At 46.8% G+C, this 27,451-nt stretch overlaps 2 protein-coding genes across 3 annotated transcripts; one reads left to right on the top strand and one right to left on the bottom strand.

Annotated features, from left to right (window-relative positions):
* Positions 1-4,190: 4,190 nt before the first annotated feature.
* DUSP3 (dual specificity phosphatase 3) lies at positions 4,191-18,683 on the bottom strand. Its single transcript, XM_008012514.3, has 3 exons — positions 18,484-18,683; positions 14,119-14,345; positions 4,191-7,872 (listed from the first exon to the last, which is right to left on the bottom strand). The coding sequence occupies exons 1-3, from the start codon at positions 18,606-18,608 to the stop codon at positions 7,667-7,669; spliced, it is 558 nt and encodes a 185-aa protein (XP_008010705.1). The 5' UTR covers positions 18,609-18,683; the 3' UTR covers positions 4,191-7,666.
* A 1,238-nt stretch (positions 18,684-19,921) lies between these two features.
* Positions 19,922-23,897, top strand: CFAP97D1 (CFAP97 domain containing 1). Of its 2 annotated transcripts, none has more exons than XM_008012516.3 (5): positions 19,922-20,045; positions 20,583-20,653; positions 21,249-21,367; positions 23,324-23,380; positions 23,834-23,897. In XM_008012516.3, the coding sequence occupies exons 1-5, from the start codon at positions 19,922-19,924 to the stop codon at positions 23,895-23,897; spliced, it is 435 nt and encodes a 144-aa protein (XP_008010707.2). The 2 variants fall into 2 exon arrangements, with proteins under 2 accessions (XP_008010707.2, XP_008010706.2); XM_008012515.3 differs by lacking the exon at positions 23,834-23,897 and adding an exon at positions 22,665-22,788.
* Positions 23,898-27,451: the final 3,554 nt, after the last annotated feature.

Genomic DNA, 27,451 nt, shown 5'->3' with positions numbered 1-27,451 from the left:
CCTGCCCTCACCCACAAAATAGAGTCTCTCATAGACGGCACTTTGCTGAGGCTGCCGTAACTGAGTACCACAAACTGGGTGGCATAAACAACAGAAGTCGTCTCACAGCGCTGGAGGTTAGGAGTGCAAGTTCAAGACGCTGGCCAAGTTGGTTCCTTCGAGGACAGTGACAAAGGCCTTTTACCTGCCTTCTGCTGACTGCTGACAAGCTTTGGCATTCACTGGCTTGCAGAAGCGCCACCCCCCAATCCCTGCCTTTATCTTCACATGATGTTCTCTCTGTGTTCGAGTTTTCCCCTTTTCCTGAGGATGTCAGGCATATTAGATTAGGCCCTACCTAATGATCTCATCTTAACGAATTGCATCTGTAATAGCCCCATTTCCAAATAAGGCCACATTCTCAGGTACTGCAACTTAGGACTTCAATATACACATTTGGGAGAAATGCAGTTCAACCCATAAACAAGATCGTCGACACTGGGTTTGGGCTGTTGATTTTTTTTTTTTTTTTTTTTAAAGACAGAGTCTTGCTTTGTTGCCCAGGTGGGAGTGCAGTGGCGCGATCTCAGCTTATATAACCTCCATCTCCTGGGTTCAAGCAATTCTCCTGCCTCAGCCTCCCAAGTAGCTGGGACTACAGGCTCCAGCCACCACACCCAGCTAATTTTTTTTTTTTTTTTTTGGTAGAGATGGGGTTTCACCATGTTGGCCAGGCCGGTCTTGAACTCCTGACCTCAGGTGTTCCCACAATCCCACTAAGTGCTGGGATTGTAGGTGGGAGCCACCAGTGGTACCCAGCCGATTTTTTAAAAAATTAAATTTAATAGTTGAACCTTAATTTCTAGAAAAACTGTTTTTCCATGTGATGATTTACTAGCTTTTGTTTCTGTCGAGTTGCTTCTTCCAATGTTCACTTGCCAAACATTGAATAAAGCAAAGAGGACATGCACTCCCTCTCCAAGAGCTTGCATACCAAGGAAGAAATAATTTCTGCATCCAAACAACTCCAGTACCTGATGGAAGGTGATCAGTGCCACTGAAAAAAGGTTTGGATGCTTTTTTCTAAAAAAAAGACTTTATTTTTCTGGAGCAGTTTTAGGTTCACAGCAAAACTGAGTGGATGGCACAGAGATTTATCATGTGCCTCCTGTGCCCACACATGTACAGCCGCCCCCGTTACCAACATCCCGCCACCAGAGTAGTGCATTTGCTATGATTGATGAGCCTACATGACACATCATTACCTGAAGTCTATGGTTTACATCACAGCATTAGTGTTGTACATCCTATGGCTTTGGACAAATGTATAATGACATACATCTACCATTATAGTATCACATAGATTAGCAGTATTTTCATCGTCCAAAAAAACTATGTGCTCTGCCTATTCATCCCTCCCCAACTTTCCCCAACCCCTGGCAATGACTGATCTTTTTACTGTACCTTTATTTTTGCCTTTTCCAGGATGTCCTGTAGAGTTGGAATATACCCATACATAGTCTTTTCAGATTGGCTTCTTTCACTTATTTCACAAATATTCATTTGGGGTTCCTCCATGTTTTTTTTTTTTTTTTTTTTTTTTTTTTTTTTTTCCCAGGCTAGAGTGCAATGACACGATCTCAGCTCACTGCAACCTCCACCTCCCAGGTTCAAACAATTTTCCTACCTCAGCCTCCCAAGTAGCTGGGATTACAGGCGTACATCACCATGCCGGCTAATTTTTTTTTTTTTTTTTTTTAGTACAGACGGGGTTTCTCCATGTTGGTCAGGCTGGGCACAAACTCCTGACCTCAGGTGATCCGCCCGCCTTGGCCTCCCAAAGTGCTGGGATTACAGGCATGAGCCACCGCACCCGGCCCTCCATGTCTTTTCATGGCATGAACAGCTTATTTCTTTTTAGCACTGAGTAATACTCCATCGCCTTGATTTACCACGGTTTATCTAGTCACCTATTGTCACCTACTGAAGGACATCTTGGTTGCTTTCAAGTTCTGGCAATTATTAATAAAGGTGGTATTAATATTTTGTACAGGTTTTTTGTTTTAAGACGGAGTCTCACTCTGTCTCCCAGGCTGGAGGACAGTGCCGTGATCTCAGCTCACTGCAATCTCCGCCTCCTGAGTTCAAGTGATTCTCCTGCCTCAGCCTCCGAGTAGGTGGGATTACAGGTAAGCACCACCACACCTGGCTAATTTTTGTATTTTTAGTAGAGAAGGGGTTTCCCCATGTTGGCCTGGGTGTTCTCAAACTCCTAACCTCAAATAATCTGCCCACCTCAGCCTCCCAAAGTGCTGGGATTACAGGCACGAGCCACCACATGCAGCTGTGTGCAGGTTTTTATATGAACATAAGTTTTCAAATCATTTGAATAAATACCAAGGAGCATGACTGCTGGATTGTGCAATAAAAGTATGTGTAGTTTTGCAAGAAACTAAACTGCAAACCGTCCTCCAAAGTGGCTGTACCATTTTGCATTCCCCATTGAAACAAAGAGTTCCTGTTGCTCCACATCCTCACCAGATGCATTTTTTTAAAAGGACAATTTTCTTATGGGCTTTCAAAGGAGAGAACAATCTCTTTCCCTGGGGAGGGTCTGGGATCCTTATGGTAAGATGTGACATTTGGGCCGGGCGCGGTGGCTCAACCCTGTAATCCCAGCACTTTGGGTGGCCGAGACGGGTGGATCACGAGGTCAGGAGATTGAGACCATCCTGGCTAACCTGGTGAAACCCCATCTCTACTAAAAAATACAAAAAAACTAGCCAGGCGAGGTGGCGGGCACCTGTAGTCCCAGCTACTCGGGAGGCTGAGGCAGGAGAATGGCATAAACCCGGGAGGCGGAGCTTTCAGTGAGCTGAGATCCGGCCACTGCACTCCAGCCTGGGCGACAGAGCGAGACTCCGTCTCAAAAAAAAAAAAAATGTGACATTTGGACCAGACTTTGAATGACAGGCCAAATTTGGAAAGTATATTACGTTCCTTTGACTCCTTGGGATCATAGAATCTTTGATCTGGAAGGAATCTCAAAGGTCATCTTGTTTAATTCTCTACTTGGTTCTGGAGGAGGCCCCTATCTCTAATTAATGGAAACTGAGGATTCTCCTTATTGGCTGCATTTTAAAACAGATTTTGCTCCCACTGGTAGGTGGTAAAAAGGAAATATCTGGATTGGGAGGGAAAACTTCTGCTTTTAGGCAGTAGCCTGCATTGAGGGATGTCCAAATCACCTTGTCTTTATTTGCACATCCATACACAATGGAGGCCATGTAGCTGTTAAGATGAATGGGATAGAACGATAAAAACAATAACTAAAATGTAAGCTAAGCAAAACAAACAACAAAGCAGAGATATCTCTGTATATACACATGTATGCACATGTGTGTGCTTATATATGCTTGAGATTTTCCTGTAAGGATATGCTTATGGAGAGAGAAATTGAAGGAGCAAGTGACTTACTTTTCCACATAAGCCTTTTGCATTGTTTAAGTGTATTACTATATACATATCATATTATTTTTAATGAAAAATTTTTAAAATTATACTTAAAAACACTTTTACCTGATTTATATTTTAGTGCTCTGCCTTTAGATTTTGTGTAGAACCATAAAGATTATGTTGTCAGAGGTTTGACAAATAGTGAACGAGTCCAATTGCTTCATATGATAGAGGAAACAGGAACTTCAAGGGGCTTTCTCTGCCCAGACTTCTGTCTGGGAGAAAAGGCACCCACTTTCTCTAAGGTTTTTTATTCAAAGGAACATAACACCAATAGTGGAATTTAAGGCATCTGGGGGAAGGGGATATGTTTAGGGACTGTTCATTTGCAGGATCACTCAAATCCCAAAATGCCACCCAGTCATCACATGAGGCTACCTTGAGATGCACACCCTAGTCCCCTACTGTCTTAGGAGTACAAATCTTACCTCCTTCATCCAGGTGGGCTATTCTACCTAAGAATATTCCTAACAGAACATTTCTGGTACTGGAGAGATGTTCATCAATATCTACTGCATAAACAGGACCATCATGGAACCTATAACTAGCTCAGAACAGCTATGTTTTAAAGATGATTATTTTTTAAAAGTTAGAAAAAGCAAATATAAAAGCTAAGCCCTCACGAAAAAAGCTAAGCATAAAAACATAAAAGAAAATCAACTGTGATAAGAAGGACAAAAAAAAAAAAAAAAAGATACCTTTGTAATATAAGACATTTATTTTGGTTACAGTTTTGGTGTTTTAACACTGATTTGTGATACAATGGACATTAAACTTCCTTTAAAAAAGAAAAAAACAATTTGGTAGCTCTCCCTTTTCTGTCCAGAAAATTCACTCTTTCACAATCAAATTACCCTAAAATCTGGCGGAGTTAAGAGGCAACAAAATTTAAGCTTCCAACCAATCTGTTCTCTCAACCTGAAATGTCTTCTATTTCCAATTAGGTTAAAACCTTGACTTGGAAGGACCATCACTGTTAGCCCTTCAGTGATTCCTGACACCAGTTCTGTGAAAAAGAAAATTTCCTGCGAGAAAAGCTCATGTCTTCATATTGAAGATCACTGCTTTATTTATTTATTTTTATTAAAACAGTAGCATCTTAACTTGTGGCACAAAAGGCCCCAACATTCCCTTTCCGAACCATCCATCACCATGGGTGGAAGGCAGCGCCACCTGCTGGCCATCACATTATGACTCACATACCCATAATTTCCTTGTGGTGCTTAATTCCAAGTGGGGATTATTTGAGACCCCTCAGAGCCAAAAGGGACCTTAGAGGTCTTCTAGATGAGTCCCCTCATTTGTAGGTGGTGGTTTCTGGATAACTCAGAGTGGCAGGGACACAGACCACCTGTGGAACGGTATACTGCTTTAAGATTGAGAAGAAAACCATTTGGCGCTCTAATTTTGCCTGGATGGTGCTCTGTCTGTCAAAGAAAGGGATCAGGTCTGGGGAAGGGGTAAGGGCACCCTGAGTTCCTGTTCCAACACTTCCCAGGCGGTAGAAGGCTGTCCAGGAACAGCTCCCATCCACAACTGGGCATATGTTGGCTCTTACACAAGAGACTTTTATTTTACTTGAAAAACTAGGAGCTAAACCTCGTTAAGTAAATACGGGGTTTTGGGGGTGAAGGACTATCAAGAAATCCCAAGTTATCAGCATAAAAGTAGTTCCAAAGTAAAGGCAGTAATTCTCCCTCATGCCTTTTCTCCCTCATGCCCCCACAGAGGCTTTTGAGAGGTCCTAGTTAGCCAGCCACACCAACCTGCTGTGTTCACGTAAGTAGCTGTGCCTGTCCCATGGGGTGACCACTGCCTGGGCATGGGAGGGGAGCCCCAGCCCCAGCTCCCTAGCCTCTTCCAGGAGCAGAGCAGAAAGCTCTACTTAGGGGTACTACATCCCACCTGGAGAAAGAGCTGCACGTTCTAGCCTATGAGGGACCCACCCTTTTTACTTGCTTCTCCGGGGCTGGATCGAGGGCATGTGTAGTACACCTGGAAATCCCAGGGAGCCCTTTTCTTGCAAAAGAGTATCATATGAAAGAATCCAGCTTCAAGGAGCAGCAAACCCAAAATCTTACCCAGCTCCACCTTATAGAGCTGGACAACCCTGGGGGCCATGCCCTTCATCATTCTGAACCTCAATTCCTTTTTTAATAAAGGCCACAATACAAGAACAAGCTCTACTGACTTTACAGGGTTATTGTGAGGCTCAAGTTAGATTAAGTTGGAAGGCTACCTGGAAGCTGTGCAGTGAGGTACCCAGTTTAGAGGATGGCCATTTCACTTAGGTGGGTTTATCTGGACACCTTTTTCACTATCTGGAGAAGAAGACACATCCTAGTTGTTCAGGGCTGCTGTGGTCACAGAGAAAAGTGGACAGCAAATGACCAGGCTGGGCAGGACTGCTCCTGTGTGATCAGAGACTTTCATAGCCGGGAGTGAGGCCTTACACCACACCTGCTTCTCCGTGTCCCAGCCAGGAGCTCCTGGCCAACTCTGAAAAAGACACATTCCCCACCTTGGCATATTAACACTGCCTGAATTTAAATGTAAAACTGAGTTGTAAATAGTCAACAAAAGTCCCTGATATTTCATTTTAGGTAAGATTCCTTCACAAGGCCTTGCAAGTGATCCTACCATGAATTCAGGCTTCTGGGAGCGTGAAACACCCACCAGAACAATGCCCTATGTATATTTGGTGCTCAAAAAGCGTTTAATTTCTTAAACTTTTATCAGACAACTATGTGCAAGGTGCTGGGGGCATGGCTGAGGACCTTCTCTTTTTCCAGAGTGACCCTGAAGATAAATAGCATCACAATCACTTTCCATAATAACAATAATGTAAAATCCTAACAAGACTGTGTTTAAAACAAAACTCTTATATTCTGGCAAATGTGCGTACACATGTGAGGGCTAGTGCATTCCAATATCATCCTTAGAAAGTCTTTTGAAAGGCTGACTGTGTTTGGGTTTTTTTGCTCTACCACCAGGAAAGGATCCATTTGGATACTCCGCCATGTCTCGTGTCTGCCTGGCTGAGTCACTTCAGGAATCCCATGCTGGCACCAGAGAGCTCTAAGAGCCACCTGCAATGGGCAGGGTGTGTGCCTGGGACTTTTCACTTCCCTGCTCGTCTTCTGGCCGCATTTCTGAGAGGCACCCCCCCACACACACCCATGCACACACGCTGTAATTGGCCAACTTCCTCCTTCTGTTCTTGGAATAGCAACCGAGACAAAAAGTAGTTAGCACGAGTGGCTTGGGCTTGCCAGCGCTGTAATTCAGGACAAAACCCTTGTAATTCTCCAAATGGTGGGGTTTTTAAATAGGTTGGACTTCAACACCCTGTTTTCTAAAAAAGAAAAAAAAAAAAGAAGCATGCCCAAGGCATCACTCTTCTCAAAAATGAAGTGACTGAGATAAGGTCAAAGCGAAATATTCCAGAGCAGCAGATTCTGAACTCAAGGCTTCCAAAGATTCACATTTTGAAAACTCTATGGATTTAGGAGGGTTCTCCAGGTTTGCCCACACAAGGCCTCTTTGTGTAGGGACCATTCTTCCTAAGGAAATCATTCAATGCAGCCTTGCTATGGGAATCTCCATCCACTAATGACTGACAGACACCCCCGCCCCAGCTCCGGACCTCAAGACGTGAGAGCTCTGCCTATGTACAGGGTGTGGAAGGCTGTGGGGACAGTGGGGAGCACAGACGTGGCGGGGAGAGTGGCCTGCATTTGCATAGTTCCTTTACTAGGGCTCAAGGTGTTGAGGTCCCCACTCAAGAGAGGATTTGGGAGTAGGGGAAGGGAGGTCATGAGGGACCTCTATGAGCATCCTAGGCCTTACACTTCCACACACCTCCTGCCCTGGGCCATCGGGAAGCATGCAGGCCACAGGCCTTCCCCCTCTGAGCCCCCATCCTAGGGAAAAGACATCATAAGTTACAGAAACAGGACAACTGGGGAGCGAGGACGCACCCCTTGGCAAGCTTCTTTGTGTACTCCCCAGGGTGGGGAAAGTGGCCCAGGACTGTGTGGAGACAGACTTGTAGACAAGTGCCTTGTGATGTTGGGAGCAGGGTACAGTGTGTTTCCTAAACATGGCAGCTCGGGACATCGTTGCCCACGGCCTCCCCCGCAGACCTCTAAGCAGAGGCAGCGGGGATGCCCTAGGGTTTCAACTTCCCCTCCTTGGCTAGTCTGTCATTGAGCTGGCACAGCTGGGCCAGGAAGCCATCGTTGGGGCCAATCTCACGGTTCTGCCTCACGATGCTCAGGGCAGACTTGACATCCATCTTCTGCCGCATCATGAGGTAGGCAATAACTAGCGTTGGAGAGCGGCTGTAACCTTCCCGGCAGTGGACGAGCACCCGGCCTGTAAGAAACAGGGGAGACGCGGTGAGCTGGGGGCGTCCCATCACACCATGGCATCAGTCAAGACTCTTCCGTGAAGTGCCACTTAAAACCACAATGTCACGCCACTGTGTGCCCGCCAGAATGGCTAAAATGAAAAGGATGGAAAACCCAAAGTGCTGGTGAAGATACGGGGCAACTGGAACTCTTCTGCATGGCTGGGGGAGGTGGGGTGTGAATTGGAACCACCACTTTGGAAAGTTGTGTGGCAAGGCGGTCTCTCCTCAAACTGAACACGTGCATCCCCTCTGGCCCAGCAATCCCACTCCCAGGCCCAGGTCCAATAGAGATATATATTCACTTTCACGAACATGGGTCAGAATGTTCATAGGCAGCACTGTACATCATGGACCCCATCTAGAAACCCCCAAAGGCCCATCCACAGTAGAAAGGATAAATACAAAGAATGACCAGCCCACCACTTAGCAGAAGCAACATGGAGGCAGCACACAGATATGAGGTGGATGAGCCTACAGAGTAGGAAAGTGGGTGAAACCCATTTGTGCTGTCAGAAGCCTGCAAGGGGCCGGGTGCGGTAGCTTATGCCTGTAATCCCAGCACTTTGGGAGGCCGAGGCAAGTGGATCACGAGGTCAGGAGTTCGAGACCAACCTGGCCAACATAGTGAAACCCCATCTCTACTAAAGATACAAAAAAATTAGCCAGGCATGGTGGCGTGCGCCTATAATCCCAGCTACTCGGAAGAATGAGGCAGGATAATTGCTTGAACCCAGGAGGCGGAGGTTGCAGTGAACTCAGATTGAGCCATTGCACTCCAGCCTGGGTGACAGGGCGAGACTCCGTCTCACCAAAAAAAAAAAAAAAAAAAAAAAAGGCCAGGCGTGGTGGCTTACGCCTGTAATCCCAACACTTTGGGAGGCTGAGGCAGGTGGAGTGCCTGAACTCAGGAGTTCACGACCAGCCTAGGCAACACGGTGAAACCCCATCTTTACTGAAATACAAAAAATTGGCCAGGCATGGCAGCGTGCGCCTGTAGTCCCAGCTACTTGGGAGGCTGAGGCAGGAGAATTGCTTTAACCCAGGAGGCGGAGGTTGAGGTGAGCCGAGATTGCACCACTGCACTCCAGCCTGGGCAACAAAGTGAGACTCTGTCTCAAAAAAAAAAAAAAAGAAAAAAGAAAAAAAACCCACATTGTTGAAGCCATATGAACCCAGGTTTAAATTTGACTGACTGATTGTAATGGTTAAATGCATCCATTTGGCTAATGCACAATGCCCAGTCACTTGATCAAACACTCATCTAGATATTGCTGTGAAGGTATTCTGTAGCTGTAATTAGCATCTACAGACAGTTGACTTTAAGTAAAAGGGGACCACCCTTGATAATGTGGGTGGGCCTCGTCAAAACAGTTGAAAACCTAATGGACAAAGATTGAGGTGTCCTTGAGAAGACATATTACACCTCGACTGTTACACAGAAATCCTGCCAAAGTTTCCAGCCTGCTAGCTTGCCTCACTTCAGACTTCCCAGCTCTGAGAAGCACATGAGTCAATCCCTTAAAATAAATCATATATATATAAAAATCAATATAATAAATATATATAAAATAATATATGGCCAGGTGCAGTGGCTCACACCTGTAATCCCAACGCTTTGGGAGGCAGAGGCTGGAGAATCACTTGAGGCCAGGAGTTCAAGACAAACCTGGTCAATATAGTAAGATGCCATCTCTCAAAAAAAAAAAAAAGAAAGAAATAGCCAGGGGTGGTGATGCATGCTTGTAGTCCCAGCTACCTGGAGGCCAAGGCAGGAGGATCCCTTGAGCCTGGGAGGTCAAGGCTGCAGTGAGCCAAGATTGCGCCGCTACACTCCAGCCTGGGTGACAGAGCAATACTCTGTCCTAAAAAAAAATATATGTAATATATAGAGACTACATATAACATATATCTTATATGTAAATATATAACACATAACTATATAATATAATTATATAATTATATATTATATAAAATTATGAATGATAAAATTATATCATATATTAGATATAATTATATTAAATAAAATATTTAATATAATTATATATTTATATTATATAAAATATATTAATATTATATACAATTAAATTTAAATTTAAAACATAATTATGTAAAATAGATTACATATAATTATGTATTTCTATATTTATAATATATATTATATATTATGTATTTATATACAGGTTTATTTTTATTAAAAAATATATATAACATATTTTAATATTTTGTGTGTGTGTGTATATATATATATAAAAAATAGACACCATCTGTCAATATCCACAGGGGAGATTGGTTCCAGGACCTCCTGCAGATACCCAACTCCACAGATGCTCAAGTCCCTGATTATAAAATGACATCATATATGCAAATAACCTCTGCACATCCTCCCCTATACTTTAAATCATCTCCAGATGACTTATGATACCCAAGACAATGTAAACAGTTATTAGACTATATCATCTAGAGAATAACAAGAAAAAAAGTCTGCACATGTTCAGTACAGACATAACATTTTTTTATGTTGTTTTTAATATTTTCAGTCTGCGGTTGGTTGAATCCACAGATGTGGAACCCACATACACTGTGCACATACACTGCAAAAGTGTGTGTGTGCCCTTTTACCTGTTCTTTGTTTCGTGGTGTGTGTGTGGTGTCAGCGTGGTGTTTTGTCTCGAAGAAGCATGGGTCAGGCACAAATAAGCCCACCCTACTAGGAACTATGTTGAAAATTTTCAAGACAGGATATAAGGGAGACTATGGAGTACTCTGACGCCAGGAAAACTTAAAACTTTGTGTAAAATAGACTGGCCAGCATTAAGGGTGGGTTGGCCATCAGAAGGCCCTTGTTTCACACGTATGGCACAAGGTAACCTGTAAAGCCACAGCACCCAGACCAGTTCCCATACATAGATGCGGAGGACCACTGTATATTCTATTGGTCCTGTTTTTTCTAGAGAATCCTGACCAATACACTGGTTATTAACTCATGACCTACCTACCTCAAGGTGCCTCGGTTTTCTTATCTGGCCAACAGTACCCATTGTGCAAGGTGGTTAGAAGATTAAAAGAGATGACACATGAATCCTCTAGGTTAGCACCTGGCATCCATGAGCACTCAATAAATGTTACCCAATACTGGGCATCCTCTGGTGGCACCTGGTACACCCTCAGCTACAGCAGCCCTGGTCCCGTGTCATTGCCAGACATGCGCAGATCGACTTTTCTCTCCCAGAGGACGAATTCCTTAAGAGCAAGAAATGGCTGGGTACGGTGGCTCACACCTGTAATCCCAGCACTTTGGGAGGCCGAGGTGGGTGGATCACCTGAGGTCAGGAGTTCGAGACCATCCTGGCCAACAAGGCAAAACCCCGTCTCTACTAAAAATACAAAAATTAGCTGGGCATGGTGGCACATGCCTGTAATCCCAGTTACTCAGGAGACTGAGGCAGGAGAATCACTTGAACCTGGGAGGTGGAGGTTGCAGTGAGCTTAGATTGCGCCGCTGCACTCCAGCCTGGGTGACAAGAGCCAGACTCCATCAAAAAAAAAAAAAAAAAAGAAAAAAGAAAAAAAAACAAAGGCAAGAAATGTGGGGCATTGATTTTTGGATGTGTTACAATCTCTAGCATACACCATGTGCTCAATAAATATTTCCTGACTAGCTGAGTGAATTATTACCTACTAACAGCTCTGTAAGGACATTGTTTGGCAAGGGATCTGCTAGCCCAGAGTCCAACAGAGTCTCTTCTGCTCCCATCACCCTACCTGCAAAACACCACTCTATTTTCTCAATGCCTTCCAAATCAGGAAGCAGGAGTCCTCCACTTTCTTGCCCATTCACCCTCTGGCCTGTATGCCCAAAATATTCAGAATGGGGCTTCCCCTGCCCCACCCTAGGAATGAGACCCTCTGCAGAGCAGCCACCTCACCATCTAGAACATACTTTGTACGCCCAGTGCACACAGAGCCTACTGGGAAAGGGGCCAGTTCAACCTCCCATTCCTCTAAGCCCAGCCCAGATGCCACCTCCTCCATGAAGCCTCTCTTGGTTTTGCCAGCTGGAAGTGACTGCTCCCTCTTGAGCATCCTCAGCCATCCCACCCAGCTCTCAGTGATGGGTCCCTGGACCCCACACCCTGTCGGAGGCCAGCATGTTTCTGTTGACTCACTTAGCCACTCATTCTTGGAAGCATTTATACTTGGCATTAGAGCCCATGGAATTCTTCATCACTTGCTCATTAATCATTTGTGGTGTACCTACTATGTGCTAAGGAGACGGATAAGGAACAAAGTGGACCCAGCCTGAGGGCAGGCTTCATGGAAGAGAGGACACCATGCCAAGGACGAGGTGGACTTTGCCAGAGGACCGGGTAGGGAGAGGCAGAGAGAACTTTTCAGACTGAAGACCCAGCACACCTGGACTGAGACAGGAGGTCAAAAAAAGAGAATGTTCCCAGGTTTTGGGAAGAGGAAACAAAGTCAGAGAGCTTGAAATTCCCTGAATGAATGACCAATTGATATTACATGAGAACAACAAAATCCTGCCCCTTCACCCAGCCTATGTCTACACAGGGTGAGGAGCTCAGTATAGCTGGAGTGGAGGGGGTGGGCAGGGTGGAGGGCGACAGTGACCGGGAAGGACCATGAGGGGCCTGTCAGCAAAGTCTGCAGATACTCCCACAGTAAAGCTTCTCTCTGAGCCCTGAGCGTGCGCTGTCCAGTGGTCTAGAAAATTGTGTTTACTGGAAATAATTCAGACGGTGAGGTTGCTGGGCCCAAGAATCATCAGAGTAGTAGAGCCGAGGCTGACCACACCTCATGGGGGTCCCCTCCGCTGGGAGGGTTTGGGGTGGGGAGGGAGGAAGAGGCTAAGGGAGGAGCTGAGAGAAATAGCTAAAAGCAGAAAGGGAGAAAGGGCAAGTGGCCCAGCCTGCTCAGCTGATGTCTGCTTTGTGGCCTTCTAAGGCTTCTTGCTGTAACGCCTTGGTGACTGCCAGCACCTTGGTAGTTCTCCTTCAGTCTTACCTTATCTTTGGGGGCTGCAGGAAGTGTTTTTTAAGTGGCTGGAAGATTTGGCTGGGGGGGCTGTGGTTTGCTGACTGCCAACCTAAGCCAACCACAGCTACCCCTTTTCCCCTTGCCAGGCAGTCACATGAATCTCTAGCCAATGAGATGTGAGGGGAATTTCTGGGAAATGTTTTACTTGTTCTTAAAAAAAGAGAGAGACCAGGCATGGTGGCACAGGCTTGCAGTCCCAGCTATTCAGGAGGCTGAGGTGAGAGGATTGCTTGAGGCCAGGAGTTGGAGACCAGTCTAGAAAACATAGCAAGACCCTGTCTCTTTAAAAAAGAGAGAGTGGCTGGGTCCGGTGGCTCATGCCTGTAATCCCAGCACTTTGGGAGGCCGAGGTGGGCGGATCATCTGAGGTCAGGAGTTCGAGACCAGCCTGATCAACATGGTGAAACCCCATCTCTACTACAAATACAAAATTAGCCGGGCGTGGTGGCACATGCCTGTAATCCCAGCTACTCAAGAGGCTGAGGCAGGAGAATCACTCGAACCCAGGAGGTGGAGGTTGCGGTGAGCCAAGATCGCGCTATTGCACTTCAGCCTGTGCAACAAGAGTGTGACTCCGTCTCAGAAAAAAAGAGAGAGAGAGAGAGAGAGAGAAAAAAAAGGTGGGAAGAGATGGCTGCAGTGCCTCATCTGCTGTACTTTGTCCTGCTTGGATGTGGTGACCGGATCCCATCTTGGGACCACGATGGGAGCACCCAACACTGAGGTGGCAGAAGAGAGAAAGGGAAAGGGCCTGGTCCAGATGCCACCACGGAACTGCTGAATCAACCAGCCCCCATGCTCCTTCACCTCAGGACTTCCTGCCATGCACATGAACACATTAACACATCTTCCTCATCGTTACAGCTGTTTGAATGGGGGATGTGTAAGCAACTGGAAACCAACCTCCAGCCAAAGTGCAATCAAATGGAAGGACCCTGGGGCTGCCATGGTGTGAATGAGTTGCACATCCTGTGACACACGGGGCCACTTGACAGGCAGCCAGGTGAGCAGAGAAAGACCTACAGCTCTGTCATTTACCCCAGAAGATGGGAAACAAGGAGGTTTCCAAGAAGAGACCTGTTGCGGGCCTGTTTTCCAGAGGGACAGTCCAGTCAAAGCTGCCTCCCATCTTTCCCTGGCAGGAGGTCCCTTACCATTCTTTTGAGCCAAAGCCTGGTCGATGAAGTCAGCAGCCCTTTCAAAGTAAGCGCTGAGGTTGAACTCCTGTGTGTCGTTGGCCTTGATGCCCAGGTATGTGATGCCGGAGTCCTTGTAGAAGTTGGCATTGGTGTTGACGTGCATGAAGGACCTGCCCTCAGCCGCGTTCAGAACATGGGTGATGCCTAGTTTCTGCAGCTTGGGGATATCCTGAGCCACAGACCTGGATGGGAGACAATGGTGGGGATGATTAACCAACCAAATGGCAGCCCCAGGGGGAGGAAGATGAAGAAGGATTTAAACCTCTTGGCAAAGCAAGGAACCCCTCCATGCTCTGGCCCCTGCCGGCTTCTCCTGCCTCAACTTATGACCTCCCCCCTGACTCTGGCCATATCGAATTGCCAGCAGCTTCCCCAAATAGACTGGTGGTTTCATAGCCATGCTGTTCCCTCTGGAATGCTCTTTCCCACCTTTTCTGGAGAAATGTGCCCTCTCATCTTTCACACCCTCTGCAGGGTTTGTCTCCCCTCCATTCCATTTGGCCCCATGCTCCCTAAGCTGTGGTGGGGGTGTACATAGCCAACTGGTTACAAATGGGCTCTGGAACCAGACTAACTGGGTCTGCACCCAGCCCAGGTACTAGCCAGGCAACGTTAAGAAGCCATTTAACCTTTCTGTGCCTCAGTTTCCCTCTCTGTAAAATGGGGATAACAGTGCCTTCTCCCTGAGGTTGTTATGAGTATTAAATGGGCTATTCCGTTGACAGAGCCGGACATGGTAGTGAGCACTACGATTCTAATGCTTGATTGTGCTTCTGTGTTTAGATATCCAGGCTTTGAGCTCCTTGAGAGAGGAACCATGTCTGCTTTAAGTCTGTTTCCCCACCACCTGCTATAGTACCTGCCACATAGTAGGTGCTGAATAAATAAGCGGTGAATGAGTGCAGAAAAATAAATTTGTCATGCGCCAGGCAGCCCCCTCCCTGCCCCCTAGAGGGATCCTACCTACCACATTCCACTAGCTACGTTTCCAAAGCTCTTTTAGGTGATTTAGTACTTGGGGAGTAAGTGGCCCCAACAGAACTATGGGAGGTTACAAAATAATTGATCTAAGGCCGGGTGCGGTGGCTCACACTTGTAATCCCAGCACTCTGGGAAGCCGAGGCATGTGGATCACCTGAGGTCGGGAGTTCGGGACCAGCCTGGCCAACATGGCGAAACCCCGTTTCTACTAAAAATACACAAATTAGCCAGGTGTGGTGGTACAGGCCTGTAATCCCAGCTACTCAGGAGGCTGAGACAAGAGAATCACTTGAACCCGGGAGTTGGAGGTTGCAGTGAGCCGAGATTATGCCATTGCACTCTAGCCTGGGTGACAGAGTGAAACTCTGTCTTGAAAAATAAAATAAAATAATAAAAATAAAAATCATAATTGGTTTGAATGGTGAAAAGGCCCTTTTATTTCATCTCACAAAACATCCCAGCCCAAATGGCAGTTTATACTTTATAAAATGTCACCTCCTATGTGATCTTGTTTGCTCACTGCGAGCAGCCCTGTGAGGAACAAGGATGGCAATATCCCTGCTTAACAGAGCTTGAACTCAGGGCCAACAGGATGGGCAGAGGGATGAGCACAGGCCCCATGTGCTGCTGGTGGCAGAGCTGGGAGAAGACCTCCTTTCTCCTGACATCCAGCCCTGCTCTATCTTCCACCTCACTCTGCCTCTCATGCCCACATCTGCTGCAAAACCCCCAAGGCCTGGCAAATGTGGCTCACACAGGCTCTGTCTCTGCCTTGTGAGGACATGGCTGCAGCCCTGATTTTGTTAAGGGGATGGAGCCCACGTCCTCTTGGTGCTCGGTGCTCATTGATCCTCCCTGTTGAGGAACCTCCACACCCCTGGCCAAGACAAAGTCAGATGTGCTTAGAGGGCAAGGGATGTATTTTCTACAGGGGCCATCAGCAATTGCCACTCTGGCTACACCAGACGTGCACAACCTTGGTTTCCACTTGGGAAGTGATGACAGCTGAATGGCCAAGCTGCCCAAGCAAGCGGCGTTCCTGAGGCTAACAAGGCCTGCTTGCTGCTTGGAGCAAGAGGAAGGGTGTCTCTAGAGCTTTGCAATTCCTGAAGCCTTTGGCTGACACTGTGGGATTCTGTTTATTCCTGCTTAGGACACTGCACAAGACTGTAAAGCAGTGGCTGATAGAAAAAAATCCTTTGAAGAGTCACTCCCATTCATCTCCCTTCTCTAATACTTTTTTTTTTTTTTTTTTTTTTTTTTGAGACGGAGTCTTGCTCTGTCACCCAGGCTGGAGTGTAGTGGCCAGATCTCAGCTCACTGCAAGCTCCGCCTCCCGGGTTAACGCCATTCTCCTGCCTCAGGCTCCCGAGTAGCTGGGACTACAGGCGCCACCACCACGCCCGGCTAGTTTTTTGTATTTCTTTTTTTTTAGTAGAGATGGGGTTTCACCGCATTAGCCAGGATGGTCTCGATCTCCTGACCTCGTGATCCGCCCGTCTCGGCCTCCCAAAGTGCTGAGATCACCGCGCCCGGCCTTTTTTTTTTTTTTAGATGGAGTTTCACTCTTGTTGCCCAGCTGGAGTGCAATGGCACAATCTCGGCTCACTGCAACCTCCACCTCCCGGGTTCAAGCAATTTTCCTGCCTCAGCCTCCCAAGTAGCTGGGATTACAGGCGTCAGCCACCACGCCCAGCTAATTTTTGTATTTTCAGTAGAGACGGGGTTTCACCATGTTGGTCAGACTGGTCTTGAACTGCTGACCTCAGGTGATCCGCCTGCCTCAGCCTCCCAAAGTGCTGGGATCACAGGTGTGAGCCACCGCGCCAGGCCTCTAATACTATTAATAATTCAATATTCAAAAAATTTACCATTATCATTATTACTATCTCTACTATGAATGAACATTGTACAGTGCCTGACATAAAGTAGGCACTCAGACTGGTGAATGAATGATGGAATGGATGAGAACTGTCCCCATGAGGCTAGGGCCTGATGGACCCCTTCTAGTTCCACGATGAACCCCATTTCTGTGGCAGTCCTTGGCAGGCTGAACAGCAGGTCCTAGCAGAGGTCAGGAAATACATACATGAACAAGACATTGACCCTGTCCTTGTAGTCCCTCACACACTCTGAGCCACCATTTCCTCCTCTGTAAAATGGGAGGAGGGTTAGTTTTGAATTTTCAACATGCCATCCTTGGGCTGAGCCATGGAGCTTAGGATTTTGGTAACTGGGTCCTCAGAGTCTCATGAAAATCCAACCTGAGCCTGTCCAAGGCTGTACAGGCATGCTAATCTATTCTTTCTTGTGGCTCCAATTTCACATCTGAGAATTCTAACACTAGTTCTCTCCTGCTGATTAGACATTCTTACTACAAAAAATTTTTAAATTTAAATTTAAAAAAAATTCTTACTGGCCAGGCGCAGTGGCTAACGCCTGTAACCCCAGCACTTTTGGAGGCTGAGGCGGGCAGGAGTTTGAGACCAGCCTGGCCAAGAGACCAGCCTGACCAATATGGCGAAACCCCGTCTCTACTAAAAATACAAAAATTAGCCAGGCATGGTGGTGGGCACCTGTAATCCCAGCTACTCGGGAGGCTGAGGCAGGAAAATTGCTTGAACCCAGGAGGCAGAGGTTGCAGTGAGCCGAGATCGCGCCCTCCAGCCAGGGTGACAGAGCCTGGGAGTGAAAGGTCAAGAGCCTTTTCTAGGTAGTGGCTCAGGTCCTTAGGGGGATTATCAGTGGACCGTTCTGGAATCTCCTGTAAATCAAACCACATCTGGAAGGTGGGGGCCTGGAAATCCCGGCCCAGCTCCCCGGACTCGCTCGTTGGGGTGTTTAGGTTCCCTGATCCGGGACTGCCGGGCCAGGAAAATTCCATGCCCGAATTGTGACGTCGGCCCGTTGCCATGGCGGCGAAGGCAGACATTCCGCGGTGACCTCACTGCAGAACCAGGCAGCTGTCACATGACGCGCTGGCAGGAGACCGGCCGGGCGACCGAGGGCCACCTGTTAAGTGAACATGGTAGCCCCGACCCCGCCCAAGGCCAAGCCCCACGGGGGTGGCGGCTGAGGACCCGGGCAGGCGCCCCCCGGGCTCCGTGCACCCCGCGACGGGGAATGGCCGCGCCCGGCCAGGCAGGGTTCCAGTTACTTGGCCCCACGCGCGGGGGTAGGCGTCGACTCCAGCCACCTCCCAAGCCCCCGCTGTGGCTCCCGGAGGGGTGATCGCGCCCGGGCTCCCCCAACCCAAGACTCGCGACACCCCGACCCCGGCCTCGAGTGGGCGGGGCGTCCCGAGAGGGACGGCGCGGCCGGCTCACTGGGGGGACTCACGCGTTGCCCACGTAGATCCGCGGGGTGACCTCGTTGCAGGGTTGGCTCGGGAGGCTATAGCAGCCGCTGCCGTCCGAGAGCAGGTCGTTGAGATCCTGCACCGAGAGCTCGAACGAGCCCGACATGGCGGCGGCGGGGCCCAGCACGCCCGGCAGGAGCAAGCGAGGCGGAGAGCGGCGGGTCAGCTGGGCGGGGCCTCGCGCCGGGAGCCGCCCAGTCCCGCCCCAGGGGCGGGCCCGCCGGGCTCCGGGAGCTGCGGAGCGCGGGCGCCGTGACGCGGGGGCCCAGCGCGCCACTGCTGGGCGCGTCCCCGGGGGGAGACGCCACCGCCCTCGAGTCTCGGGAATCCTCGCCCCATCCCGGTCCAGGCCGTTTGTGTATCTTTGTGTATCTTTGTACACTGGGAAGCGCCGTAACTTCCTTCCCTGAATTAAATGCAGGGCCCAATAAACGTTTCTGTGGCGGGGGTACACCTAGAGGTTCCTTCAGTCTTTCAGGATTACAGGGACCGCGGGGTTCGGCTCGTGAGCGGCTCCCTGCTGTGGAGGCATCACCTGGGCGCTTGACAGAATCAAGCGCCCAGGTGATTGCTGGAAGGGTTAAATGTGACATTCAAGGAAGGCACCCAGCACTGCATGGCGAGCACTCAATAAGTGTTGGTCCTTCATCAACAAATGCGTTGAGCACCCAGTGGGTGCTACACCCTGTGCTGGGGTGGAGATCAATCAGACTCCTGCAGCCCTTCCTGGAGCAGATGCCAGCCCACCATAAGCCACTCAGCATTTCCTGAACTCCCACTAAGTACAAAAGATAGTCTGTACTGGAGGAAAGCCGCCCTCCCCTACTGCCATGAAAGACTGGCAGTTCCCTTCCTGCAAAGAGCAAATTTGGCCTTGAATTCAGGAACCCCACATCCTGAGCCCAGCCCTGCCACTAATTTGGTTCTTGAGTAACATTGCTGCTGTTGTGGTCTTCAGTTTCCTCATTTGCAAAAGGAATTGGATCAGATTATCATTAGGGTCAACTTTCTCCTCCCCCAAAACTTGTGGTCTTGCACCTTCAGGCAAGCTATTGCAGTGGAGACTACTTAGCTGATAGCCCAAGATGTGTAACCGAGGCTGGAATTTCTGTATCCCTCACCCCACCCCATCCCTGGCCACCCCTCCCAGCACACCACTCCTTTCCTTCTGGTGTCGGCTGGCAGCATCTGCATTCTAAGCAGGGGAGAAAGCTTTCGAGTTCCTTGACTTGAGCCTAGGTTAGCATTAAAAACACAAGCCCAGAGGCAGCCAGCCATGCTCCGCTGCTCCTACTCCCTTCCCGGGACCTGTCCCTGATGTCATAACTGGGTAACTATGACAGCTTGTCATGGGGACAGCTAGGCACCTCACAGAGGAGTCTGGGTACCTCATTTCTGAAGTGAGACTAGGAAGAGAAGATGAACAATTCCCTGGATTATCTGGCCTACCCTGTTATCGTCTCTAATCACAGGCAAAGCACAACCTTCAGAAAGAAACTGGACTTTGACCACTACATATCTCACAAGAATAGAATACAAATAGGTATGTGGGCACTTTGGGCTGGACACCGCTATCAGGGATTTTGGAATGGTAACCCATAAAGAGATCGACAGTAAACCAGACCAGGTCACAGCTTTGGGATGATATGGCCTTAACTGCTGAATTTGGGCAAGAGGGCATTAGCACCAATAATAAAATGTATCTTCCACCAGGGAGTTCACTGGATGGAAATACTCCCTTCAACTCTTTAAAGCCAAAGTACGTTAGAAAGAGGATAGGACTTCAGAAGCCAATAGACAGGCTAAAAATATTGGAAAAGGATTGGAAGAGAGGCTTCTTCATTGGATTAAAAGGATATTTATCTCTGTAAATTTTACTTTCACTATTCTTTTGTTTCTGCTCAAAAGTCTCCAGAGATGTCCATTTGATAAATTAAACCAAACCAAACTTTCTGAGTCGCATTAAGGTCCTAATTCAAAAGTGTTCATTAGTCAAGGACACTGTCTAGTGCTGGTTTTCTGAGGCCGCTACTGGAATTCCTGTGATGTAACATTGTTCCCTTTTATCCCCCTTCTCCAGTGAAGCCTACTGTTGATACCAAACCTCCAGTGGCGCACACACATCACATTTTAAAATTGAGCAAACTACAGGTATTTGTTCTCGCTGCTTGCAGATGTGCAGATGTATTTTATTGACTTCCAGTCCATTTCCTAAAGAGTTTCAATTTCTCAGAGCCTTCTAAATACCCATCTACTCAAAGATTTGTTAACACTCCTTCCCACACACGTCACCCCTAGTCTTCCCCCCCCACCCTCCAGGTGGAGTCTCACTCTGTCGCCCAGGCTGGAGTGCAGAGGCATGATTTCAGCTCACTGTAAACTTCGCCTCCCAGATTCAAGCGTTTCTCCTGCCTCAGCCTCCCGAGTAGCTGGGATTACAGGCGCATGCCACCATACCCAGCTAATTTTTCATATTTTTAGTGGAGACAGAGTTTCACCATGTTGGCCAGGATGGTCTTAGTCTTCTGACCTCGTGATCCGCCTGCCTCAGCCTCCCAAAGTGCTGGGATTACAGGAGTGAGCCACCGCACCCAGTGTCCCAGTCTTTTAAGTTCTGCTCCCAGTCTCCCCTGTGGCCCTCAATGCACCCCTTTCCCACGATCTCAGAGGAGGGGGACACTAAGTCATTGTGTGTGGGAGCAGTGTACTGATGGTGTCACCACGGTGAGGTGTGGTTTCTTACCAGGGTGAACAAAAGAAAATCAACAAAATCGAGTATGAAAACAAGCAACTGTGTCAGAAAATCGCAAATGCCCATCGTGGCCCTGCCAAGGTGGATTGCTGGAATGAATATTTTTCCAAGAGGTAATGTTCTTTGTCTTCATTTCAGTTTTGAAAAGTCAAAATTGACTTTCCTCTTGGGTTTTAGTGTGAGGTTTTCCCAAGCCAGAGGAGTACTTAAGGAAAGTTATCTTGAGGGAGAACCAAACAGACCATGTTACACAGAATGAAAACTTTAAAAATGGGGACCTTTCTCTAGCATTAAAGAGCTTTTATTTCATCTAAGAGACTTTTCAGAGTCCTATTCAGTTTGTCACAAGAATGTACTGCCCACTTTTATAAGATGGTGGCCATGTGTCTTAGTCCATTATAGGGTGTTATAGCAAAATGGTATAAACTGGTGGCTTATAAACAACAAAAATTTATTTCTCATAATTCTAAAGGCAAGGAAGTCCAAAGATCAAGGTGCCAGTAAATTCGGCATCTGATGAGGGCCTGCTTCACAAACAGCCATCTTTTCACTGTAACCTCATGCGGCAGAAGGAGCAAGGGGTTTCTCTCAGGCGTCTTTCATAAGGACACTAATTCCATTAGGGTGACCTAATCATCTCTCAAAGGCGCACCCCCTAACCATCACCTTAGTGGTTAGGATTTGGACATAAGAATTTTGGGGACACAGACATCTGGACCATAGCACCATGGCTGGGGCTATGATGTGACATTCTTAAAACTGGTTCCAGAAATCTTTCCTGAGCAACTACTATGTGCTAGGCACCAGGAATAACAGAGATGAAATGAGATGTATATTTCCTAACCTCAAAGAACTCAAGGTCTTGTAGGAGAGCTATTTATGGAAATAATGACAATGCAGTGTGATTAGGATACAAAAGAAGCACATGCAAGAGAAAGAACTTGGTGTGGGGGGAGGAGATGGTCAAGATGCCATTCCTATATCCTGCTATATTCTGGTATAAGTTGAAAGCTGAGAGGAGCAAGCGAGGTGACCCAAAACTTGTCGCCAGGGATTTATCCACAGGGAGACCTTCCCCCAACCAGAAGTTCTCAATCCTGGTTTTACATTATAATCCTTGGGGAATTTTAACAAAATGCCAGTGTGCGTGGTTCACCTCAGATCAATGAAGTAGAATCTTCTCATGGGCAACAGGGTTGAGGACCACTGATATAAACCTCCAAATGCTGTGTACATTTCCCGGAGTGCAGTGCGGATCAACAGGCTGCCCCAGTGGCCTGTGGGCTCAGCAGGACAGGTTACTCCCTGCACTTAGACAGCCTGGCATTTATGATCTCATGACTTCATCTCCCCCACTTGTTAAGATGAGCATTTTCTTCTTCACCCGTCTCAGGGTTTTGTGTTTTTCAGCTTAAATAGAGAAACGAGGAACCGCGAGCTAGTGAGAATCACCATGGAAAACCAGGGCATTCTGAAGAGGCTTGTTGATCGCAAACCCCACTATGACCGCAGGGCATCTGAGATAGACTGGCAGGCACGTGGGCACTTATGTTATACTCCCAGACACACACAAGAGTTTGTCCCTGTTCAGCCTAGAGAGAGTCTCAGAAAGATCCCTAAACAGCTAGAGTCAGATCACTTGAAATGTAACAATCATTAAAGGAAAAACCATCCAAAGCAAACAAAACTAACAGGCACAAACCATCAAACAAACAGCTAAAACATCTTGGTAACAAAGCTATTATGTATCAGTTTCATAACATAACAATTATGTGTCAGTTCCAGAAAAATAATCTAGTAGCATCTTCTCTCATCCCTTAATTCATTAAGAAAGGCTGAATGTACAGGGATTAGGGTATAAGAATCACTCAGTATGTGGTTAGTTTGCTTCATTTAGGAATGACCCTTAAAAAGGTCAGGGGAGGGGAAGCCATCTGTGGTGTTTTAAAAAACCTCCACTTACTGACTTTGGTCTTTAAATCTTCTCTAAGTCATCCCTAGGATTTAGAACTTCAGTAATAGCACCAATGCCCTGGCATTGACATAAACCAATTTTTTTTTCCTTCAAGAATTCAAGGCGCTATATCAGAAATACTACGAGATATCTTCTCTCCCAAAATGAATAGGTATGTCTCTCTCACTATCAAACATTGTGACCAGAGCTGATACCAAAGCACTGAGAACCCCATAAATGGCGAATGAGGGGCTCAGTTAAGGAGACGGATTTTGCTCTTCTCATGTAATATTGACTAGTCATCCATTCGGGAAACATGGGGCTCTCTGACTTTATTTCTTCTCTCCAGACAAGAAGGAAATGATATTGCTTTTTGTCATCATCTTTGAGGCTTTGTGGGAGTCTAAGGGGAAGTGATTTGTTCCAATAAGACATAAACTGGAGCACTTGTGGCTTTGAAGTTGTGCCAAAGTTACATTCCAGGTCTCTCAGTATTCAAAAGTACCTGCATGTTGTCATTTTGTATTATTTAACATTATTAGTAATGACTAAATGGACACTCAGGTGTCCCAAAGAATAGTTCTGTGTAATTGATGTGTCTCCTCTCTTCTCCATTGAATACAAGGTTATTCACCATGGAAAAGGTACAAAAGAAGGCCCTAGGATTTCCTGGCTGCTTAGAATCGTGAGACACTCCTGAGTGGCTGAATGCTCAATCTTCAGACGCTTCAATAAAGCCTGGAACATAAAATGTGTAAGTTACATTTAGGGGACCCAAAGGCTTTACGTTCTCATTCCAAAATGGGGCAGGCAGAAGGAAAGATGCAATGAGCATTTTTATTTGGGGCTATGAAAAGAAGTTTTAACGAGAGAAAGAGAGAGAGAAATCAGAGAACTCTTTAAAACATACACCATCATCACCATCCCACGGAAGAAGAAAAGCTGGGGTGAGATCATCCAGCCACAAGTACAGCACTGTCAAAATGGAAAACAAAATCACATGACAACATCAAGGTTCAGAAAACACAAGGAACAAGTGCCTTTAGTCCCTCTGTGAATATACACAATTGGAAAAGAATGCCTCATTGAAGTTTCCAGGGACTCTGTTCATTTATAGGGAGCAGCAGCAGTGAAAATGTCTCAAAACATATGGTGTGACAATGTTGCAGGCCTGCTATGACTGGTCGTGCTAGTTTTTAGCCCAATTATATTAGTCAGCATTTTCCAAAGAGACAGATTCAATAGGAGAGAGAGAGAGAGAGAGAGACAGAGAGAGGATTTATTTGGGGAATTGGCTCACAGGATCATGGAAGCTGAAGAAGTCCCACCACAGGCCATCTGCAAGCTGCAGACCCTGATGCAGCAGGGCAGATAACCCCCAAAGTGGGACTTAGCCTGCAAGTGTTCTTGGCTTCACCCAGGAAAGAATTTAAGGGTGAACCAGTGGTAGGGTAGAAGAACACAGTTTTAATGAAGCAGCAGTGTTACAGCTCCATGACTGCTCCTGCAGAACAGGGCTACCCCATAGGCAGAGAGCTTTGCAGTCATAGTTATACTTACTTTTAATTACATGTAGATTAAGGGGCAGTTTGTGCAGAAATTCTAGGAAAAGGGTAGGTTTTTTTTTTTGTTTTTGTTTTTTTTTTGAGATGGAGTCTCACTCTGTCGCCCAGGCTGGAGTACAATGGCACGATCTCAGCTCACTGCAACCTCCACCTCCCGGCTTCAAGCGATTTTCCTGCCTCAGCCTCCCAAGTAGCTGGAACTACAATCACACGCCAACACACCCAGCTAATTTTTGTATTTTTAGTCGAGACAGGGTTTCACCATATTGGTCAGGCTGGTCTCGAACTCCTGACCTCAGGTGATCCACCCCGCCTCGGCCTCCCAAAGTGCTGGGTTTACAGGCGTGAGCCACCGTGTCCAGCCTATAGGTAGTAATTTTTGGGTCCTTAGATCATTGCTGTGGAAAGGGGTGGTAACTCCTAGGTGTTGCCATGGTAATGGTAAACTGACATGGACACACTAGTGGGAGTGTCTTATGGAAAGCTGCTTCCACCCCTTCCCTGTTTTAGCTAGTCCTCAATTGGATCCTGTGTCCAAGCCCCGCCTCTGGAGTCAAGTTCTGCCTCCCACCTCACTGGGATGCTGGTGGCAAGGCTTGGTCCAAGCCTGAAAGCCTCAGAACAAAGAAGAAGGTGGTGTAACTCTCAGTTCAAGGTCAAAGGCCTGAGAACCCACCAGGGGGGACAAGGGTACTGGTATGTGTCTTGGAGTCCAAAGGCCAAGGAGCCTGGAGTTGTTGTCCCAGGACAGGAGTGGAAGAGTGTATTCTAGTTCCAGCAGATAGATTGACATATTCACCTCTTGTCTGTTTTTGTTCTCTCTGAACCCACAGCAAGTTGACTGATGCCTCTCCACATTGAGAGTGGATCTTCCCACATAGTTCACTCAGACTTACATGCTAATCTCCCCTGGAAACACTCTCACAGACACACCCAAAAATAATGCTTTACCAGCTTTCTATTCAGTCAAGTTGGCACCTAAAATTAACCATCGCACTGATTTTTTAAACTTTCTATTTTGAAATAATGAAAATTCACAGGTAGTTGAAAATAAAGGAACAGGGAGGCCTCCTGCAACCTTCACCCAGTCTCCACCAATGTTAGCATCTTGCATAACTGGAGTACAATATCAAAACCAGGAAACTGACATTGGGATGATGCACAGAACCTATGCAGGCTTCATCAGTTATACATGCACTCATTTTTGTACATATGTGTATAGCTCTATGCAGTTTTTCTCACATGTATAGCTTTGTGTAACCACAACCACATTCGAGATACTTAAAAGCACTATTATCAAAAGACACTCTTGTGTTACCCTTTAGCCACAGTCACCTCAGACCCTCAAGCCTAACTCTTGGCAATCACAATCTGTTTTCCACCTCTCTGTTAGTTCATGGTATTACATAAATGGCATCATGCAGTATATGTCTATCCTTTTGAGACTGGCTTTTTTCACTCAGGATAATTTCCTGGATGTTCATCCAAGTTGTGTGTGCCTTTTTATTGCTGAGTAGTATTCCATGGTATGGACGTACTACAATTTATTTAACCACACATCCATCAAAGGACATTGGGGTAGTTTCTAGATTTTCAAACATTATTATTATTATTATTATTATTATTATTTTTATTTTGAGATGGAGTCTCGTTCTGTCGCCCAGGCTGGAGTACAGTGGCACGATCTCGGCTCACTGCAACCTCCACCACCCAGGCTGAAGCAATTCTCCTGTCTCAGCCTCCCGAGTAGCTGGGACTACAGGCACATGCCATCACACCTGGCTAATTTTTGTATTTTTAGTAGAGAAGGGGTGTCACCATATTGGACAGGCTGGTCTTGAACTCCTGACCTCGTGATCCACCTGTCTCAGCCTCCTAAAGTGCTGGAATTACAGGCATGAGCCACTGTGCCTGGCCTGAATATTACATGTGAAACTGCTGTGAACATTTGTGTGCAAGTTTCTGCACAAAAATATATTTTCTCTGGAATAAATGCCCAAGAGTACAATTGCTGGGTTGTATGGCAAGTCCAATTTTAGTTTTAAAAGGAATTACAAAACAATTTTCCAGAGCAGCTATGATACCATTTTATATTCCCACCAACAATGGATGAGTGATCCAGTTTCTCCATATCCTCATCAACATTTGATGTTATCACTTTTTTTACTTTAGCCATTCTGATATGTGTGTAGTGAAATCTCATCTGTATATCCTCTTCAGTGAAATGTCTGTGCATGTCTTTTGCTCATTTCCTAATCTGATTTTTAAATTTTTTTAATTTTTTATTTATTTATTTTTTTCGAGACAGAGTCTCGCTCTGTCACCCAGGCTGGAGTGCAGTGGCACGATCTTGGCTCACTGCAACCTCCGCCTCCCGGGTTCAAGCAATTGTCCTGCCTCAGCCTCCTGAGTAGCTGGGATTACAAGCATGTACCACCAAGCCCGGCTAATTTTTATATTTTTGGTAGAGATAGGGTTTCACCATGTTGGCCAGGCTGGTCTCAAATTCCTGACCTCAGGTGATCCACCTGCCTCGGCCTCCCAAAGTGCTGGGATTACAGGCATGAGCCACCACACCTGGCCTGATTTTTTAAATAGCAAATTTTGAAAGTTATTTACATATTCTAGATATAAGTCCTTCGCCTGCTATGCACTTTGCATGTATTTTTCTCCCAGTC

Source organism: Chlorocebus sabaeus, chromosome 16 (genome assembly GCF_047675955.1).
Source record: "Chlorocebus sabaeus isolate Y175 chromosome 16, mChlSab1.0.hap1, whole genome shotgun sequence".
Classification (NCBI taxonomy): Eukaryota; Metazoa; Chordata; class Mammalia; order Primates; family Cercopithecidae; genus Chlorocebus; species Chlorocebus sabaeus.
Note: the sequence above shows the minus strand (reverse complement) of the source record. Positions and strands in the feature narration are given on the sequence as shown.

Bases quoted from the DNA above. Each gene is read 5' to 3' on its own strand.
- DUSP3 (XM_008012514.3), bottom strand. From the start codon at position 18,608: ATGTCGGGCTCGTTCGAGCTCTCGGTGCAGGATCTCAACGACCTGCTC. The intron at 14,346-18,483 runs GTGAGTCCCCCC...TCTCCCATCCAG, and splicing joins CGGATCTACGTGGGCAACGC to GTCTGTGGCTCAGGATATCC. The intron at 7,873-14,118 runs GTAAGGGACCTC...TGTTTCTTACAG, and splicing joins GGCTTTGGCTCAAAAGAATG to GCCGGGTGCTCGTCCACTGC.
- CFAP97D1 (XM_008012515.3), top strand. From the start codon at position 19,922: ATGAACAATTCCCTGGATTATCTGGCCTACCCTGTTATCGTCTCTAAT. The intron at 21,368-22,664 runs GTAATGTTCTTT...TGTGTTTTTCAG, and splicing joins AATGAATATTTTTCCAAGAG to CTTAAATAGAGAAACGAGGA. The intron at 22,789-23,323 runs GCACGTGGGCAC...TTTTCCTTCAAG, and splicing joins CATCTGAGATAGACTGGCAG to AATTCAAGGCGCTATATCAG.